At 37.3% G+C, this 5,894-nt stretch overlaps 1 protein-coding gene across 1 annotated transcript in view; it reads left to right on the top strand.

The window, feature by feature from the left end:
- Positions 1-5,467, top strand: part of GEN1 (GEN1, Holliday junction 5' flap endonuclease) — a 23,289-nt gene extending 17,822 nt beyond the window's left edge. Inside the window, exons 12-14 of the mRNA XM_009290637.2 lie at positions 1,411-1,472; positions 2,018-2,161; positions 2,390-5,467. Coding sequence (XP_009288912.1) covers positions 1,411-1,472; positions 2,018-2,161; positions 2,390-3,864 — 1,681 coding nt within the window. The 3' untranslated portion in view covers positions 3,865-5,467. The remainder of the gene's footprint in view (positions 1-1,410; positions 1,473-2,017; positions 2,162-2,389) is intronic.
- Positions 5,468-5,894: the final 427 nt, after the last annotated feature.

Here is a 5,894-nt window from a genome sequence, read left to right as displayed (position 1 = left end):
CCTGAAAGGAGGTTGTAGCGAGGTGGGTGTGGGTCTCTTCTCCCAAGTAACTAGCGATAGGACGAGAGGAAATGGCCTCAAGTTGTTTAGATTGGATGTGAGGAAAAAATTCTTTGCTGAAAGAGTGGTGAAACATTGGACCAGGCTGCCCAGGGAAGTGGTGGAGTCCCCATCCCTGGAGGTATTTAAAAGACGTGTAGATGAGGCGCTTAGGGACATGGTTTAGTGGGCATGGTGGTGTTGGGTTGACGGTTGGACTCGATGATCTTAGAGGTCTTTTCCAACCTTAATGATTCTATGATTCTATGAAATCATTGGCTTACAGTTCTGTTGTGCTACCCCTTCTTCTCAAAACAGCGTTTTCATTCAGGACTGCTGCATTTAGCAGTATAAAAATGGGCAAGTATCCTATTAAAAATGGATATGCAGGAAAAAAACCAAGATAAGCATGTAACTACTTTCCGCCAGAATACTTTCCCACCATCCAGGCTTCTGTTACTCTGAGCCAGAATTAGTACCTCTTATTCTACCAGCCCTCAATGTAATTTCTTTTTTTTATGATCTAATGTTTTCTTAAACTTATGTAAACTTTTAGAATCTACAGTGTCTGTTGGCAAATCTGAATTTAACTTCACTGTGTGAAGGCAATTGTTACTTATTTTAACTTTAGTATCTGACAGTTTCATTTCCCAAATGAAACCCAAATTCCTCCCACCCCAAATTCTTGTATTGCAAGAAGGTTAGTAGTTTTTCCATGTTCCTTGATGCTGTTCAGGATTTTATAGACCTTAATTTTGGGGGACAGAAGGACAGTCAGCAGCAATGTGATAGTACCTCTTTTGGGTTGATGTGTCATAGTCTATTAAATTGTTACTTCCAGAGAAGTGGCAAGTAATAATTATTATTATTCCGTGTTACCTTTCAAAAGAGTGGAGAGACTGGTTGGGGGCTGCTTTTTAAATGGATTGGCTAGATAGAAGTTCATATTTTATCTTCCTTCATGCTCTCATGCTAAAGATATAAATGACCCTGTCTGGTCATTCAGAAGATTACTATCTGTGGCAACAGCCTTCTCTGTGGCATAGTTGAAGATATCAAACTGATGTTTGTAGGAGTCTGCGTTATGGTTGTGTGTTACAGAATAGCTTTTTGATTTCTTGTTATGCTCCTCTGAGCTGTATCGTTAAATAAAAATGTTGCAGTACTCAAATCTAGATCCAAAATTTTACTGGGTAACTTACACAGAGAAGTAGCATATTTTTTAAAAGGTGTACTAATTTCACTATTACAAGAATTTTTTTTCCTCTGAATCATTACAAATTAGAGTATTGAAATCTTTTTTAGATAACTTAGATTTTTCATTTCCTGTTTAAACAAAATAATTTAATGGGCTTCTTTTTGTTCTTACAGGATAGTCAAGACACGTGTTAAAAATGGAATTCCTTGTTTTGAAATTGAGTGGCAAAAACCAGGTTGGTCTGGTTTCTGTGTACATTATGAAACAAAACAGTTCATAGAAAAAGAAAAAAGCATGCTTTAAAGAGGAAAAGAGTTTGACAACATTATGAGGAAATGAAATGTGGGTGAGATTGGAAACTGTTCTATGAAAACAATAGAAAAGGTGCATCAAATTTCACATACTGTGAAATTAAAAGAAATGCTTTTAAAAAAAAATCTACCTAGAAAGCAAGGGACTTGGTCTTCAGGTACTTTTTCTGGTACGTGTTAATGAGACCTGGACTCTGTATTTCATATCTTATTTCACTGTGTACCGGAAGCTGTGACTGTTTACTAGCTAGAAATTTTTCTATGCTGACAGACTTCTACCTTTAGTGTGCCCGTTTGTGCCAGGACACTGGCAGAAGGAAAAAGACTTTACTTGTAGCTAAATCTCAAACGCTGTACTACTGACCTTTTTACATACCTTCTTTGTACTCAAATCTTCTGTTCTTTGTTTTTCTTATTCCCTACTTTGATGTGTGTATACATGTCTAATGTACATTCATTAATTTTTTAGAACATTATGTTGATGCAGAAGATGAGCCTGTGGAGTTGTTTGTAGTCACAGTAGAAGAGGAGTCTTTGTTTCAGGCTGCTTATCCTGATGTTGTTGCTCTTTATCAAGTGGAAAAGTCAGAAGTTCTGAAGAAGAAGCAGAAAAGTAAGTCCAAAAGCTTATTTCTTATGAACTTACGGGTCTTGCGAGAATACAAGAAGGAAAAGCAACAAACATTTCTCCCACTGCTGAGCAATATCATGTTTTGTCAAGATCAGGGCACGATATCTTGCAGGGACTGTGCTTTTATCTTACCATTTTATACTTTAGCACTAGGCGATCTGAACTGTGGTTAATATGCCATTTTGATATGCCCTTTTTATTTTTTTTCAGATAGGAAAGACAGACCAAAAGAAAAGGAATTATCAAATGTTTATTATGAAGTTAGCCATCTTCTGTCTCAAATGAATTTAAAATCTAGAGGTGGAATTATTCCTGTGCAAGACTCCATGTCAGATATAAAAACTCCCCCAGAAGACGAGATACACCAGAGAAGTACTGAATCAAAAGATCTAGTGTTAGCTGCAGCATCCTGCATAACAACTGTTCAAATGCCAGCATCAGCAGCTGCTCTTCCTCTGACTGCATCGCCTTACTCGCTCTTACAGAGTACATTGGCTGACTCATCTGTATTGCCAGCACAATTTACTAAAAATTTAGGGGTATCATCCTCTTCCTCTGTAACAGCTGGTCTACAACTGAGCAGTGTTGATTGGGAAGGAACCTTCTTCGGCACTTCACCAGCCCATGGGGGTGATACCCGTGATCCAGCAGCTGACTTAACTATATGCATAAAACACCCGCATCCACTAGGTCATGAAACAGCAAGAAATAGCTCAGAATATTCTGATGCTATGCAGTCTGATCAACTTCATTCTGATAGCGCGGATGATTTGGTTTCAGGTGATGCTATGGGACAACTTCAGAAGTGGTCTTTAAGTGAGCGAATGCTTAAGACGACTTTCATTCCATCAAAGCCTTTGTTGTCTGAAGATGTAATGCAACTGGAGTCTTTGAAATGTTTTAAACAGACAAAAGAAACATTGAATCCTGATAAAGATTATGTCTCTTCCTCGTGTCAGTTAAATAAACTAGTGAAGGAAACTAAAAATGTGCTATCAGAAAACTATGCAAGGGAATCCAGCGTACACACTTACCAAGATCAGTACAAAAAAGCTGACAGCCTGGCTGAAATGATGCAAAAAGACTGTAACATAAGCAGTTCAACATCTCTGGCCCTCAGTGGACAAACACCAGAGACACTGCATCCTGGGTGTGAAATGCTTCCGGTGGCTCAAAAGCCAGCAGATGTTGTAACTGGCTGTCACATTAAAAAAGCTTGTATTCAAACAACTTGGAAAACCTCTTTTAAAAAGAGTGTGTGTCAGAACAGATGTTCTTCTAGTGAAGACAGTGATGATGGGAACATGAATAAAAATCTGATTTATGAGCAGCAGAAAAGGCAACTGAACCCTGGTCAGTTTAAAAAATGTTTTACAAAGAAAACGAGTGACGTCGTTACTAGCAAAAGAACAAACAGTGACTCAGCCCTTATAATTAAAGGAAAGAAGAAAATGACCAATTTAAGAGAAGCTGGTAATAGTTTCTCATTGCAAGTATCTCCAAAACCACCCTCTGTAGGGGAAGTTAATTGTTCCCAAAGTCCAGAGCAACCATTTGAGAGGTCAGGTTCTGGTCCCACGCAGCAAGCCGAAAGCGCTGTTCTGACTTACGCATGGGCAGACAGTCCCCTTCCCCTCTCTGAAAGACTAAAAGGAAGAATCAAAATCAATTTAGGTTCTCAATAAAATCATTATGATAACAATTAACTCTGAACCTTCAGCTCTTACAGAGTTTGTTCTCGAAGTTTCTGCAGTATGCTCTATCAATTTTAAGTGGACACAGTTTTGATGAATAAGAAGTGCTGTGAAATACTGCATACTGGAGCTAAAGTTTGAAACGAAAATGTTAGCAAAAGTGCCAAATAGCTGATTATAGGCAAGTGCCAGTTATTCTGGACTTGATTACACTCTGAACTTGATACATAAACGTCAGGATACGGTATACAAGGGAGCAGGGAGTTTTATTTATGAAATAAGTTTTTTTTTTTTTCCCAGCCAATTGTGAGGATTTTGTGTACAGCTATTAGCCCTTCTGCTTATAAAAACAGACTTACTAAAATAGTGCCTGCACTGCTGTTGGATATTCTCAATAAGACAAAGTGATACAGCTTTTTCCAACTGAAATTTTCTATTCTGCTCCACTAACTTAATTTTACTAGTTTTAAAATGGGTTTTCAAATCCTGGGATGCTGGTTGCGTTGATTATCTCTGAAGGAGCAGATAGAGACACACAGCAGATGTACCTTGCAGGGTAGCTAAATTTATATCTGCAATGCCCTATAATAAACTGTTCTTTGAGTGTGTGCATCTTCCAAAGAATGGAATAAGCCATGTAAGGATATTCTGGTTTTGTAGCTGTCATATCTAATATTTAAGGAAATTTGATGGCTCTTTTAATCAAACATTTATAGTTTGGACATTTTTTTCTTAAAGAAGATATGAAATCCCATCTAACACTCACTTCTACTTACAATAGAATGAAGGTTAAGTTACAGAAAATCAAAATCTAATGATGATACTGCAGATTCTTTGAATAATATCATGTAAATGTTTTTAAAGGGGGAACTTGAATACAATTGCATTTTTGAAGGTGTTCTTCCTACCTCTTTAATATAGAAGCAATCTATGTTCGTACACAAAAAAAAAAGTTGTCTTCAACAGCTTCTTAGAAAATGCCTCCTTGTCTGCATTTAAGTGTTTGTAACTTTTTCTGTGGACCAACCAGAAGGAAGGCCACTCTTGCCAAGATACAATGTTAACAATAGAAATGTAGAATATCCGTGCCTTAATGAAAATGTCAGTTCTTTCTTCATAAAGGCCAAGGCTTTAAAAGTTAGGAAGCTAAATTCCAGATGTGTTTAAGGAAGAAATAGGTAGTCTATAGATAATGCAATCTGTAATTAGCCAAAATGGTAGTTTCTTATTTTCCTCTGTGGGCAGATGGAGAAAGTTTATTTATAGTTGATTTTCCAAATGAGAAATGTATTACGGAAATGAGCAAAAAATCCAAAATATTGGAAACTTATTTTCAGTTTTGAAGATGGTCTCTCTTCTGGAGACTCTGAACCGCCCAGCTGATGAGAGGGTAGCTAGAAGAATAGACTTGCTAAGGTGAATAAGAGTAGCAGTCACCTGGGGACCGTAAATGGGGAGATTCCTTATGCAGTGGTCAGTAGTGGAGAGATCGGACCATTTTTTTTTGTGGAAAAACATTGTTATTGGTTATGTATGATTCTTTTCCTTGCTGCTGATTTTGAATACTGGAATCAAGAGTTTGAATTTTCATTAATAAAAATGCCAACATCATGTGAATGACCTCATTTTGTTCCGCCCTAGTGTATGGGAATGCACTCTTTGTTGAAGGGATCATAACATTTCACCCACGGTGTGTGGGTTTCTGTGTTTTAGGGTTTTGTTTAGAACTGGGGGGCAAGAGCTGTTTTTGGAGGGGTTTTTGTTTGTTTTCCAAATCTGGCAGGGATGACTGCTTTAATGGATGATTTGCTGAAAATACTGTGCCAGAATTAAGACAAGTTCATGTTTTGCGGTTGATGGAAACCAGAAATGAGATATAATCAAAAGACATTTAAGAACTGCAGAAGAAAAAGAAGAGACTATGTTGCTGATACCGCTGCAAATTAATCTGGTTTCATAAGTACAGTTCAAGCATGAAAAGCAGAAAAATTTTAATTTTTTTATTTGCAATGCATCTCAAT

The sequence above is a fragment of the Aptenodytes forsteri genome, unplaced genomic scaffold (assembly GCF_000699145.1).
Source record: "Aptenodytes forsteri isolate BGI_AS27 unplaced genomic scaffold, ASM69914v1 Scaffold138, whole genome shotgun sequence".
NCBI classification, from domain to species: domain Eukaryota; kingdom Metazoa; phylum Chordata; class Aves; order Sphenisciformes; family Spheniscidae; genus Aptenodytes; species Aptenodytes forsteri.
Note: the sequence above shows the minus strand (reverse complement) of the source record. Positions and strands in the feature narration are given on the sequence as shown.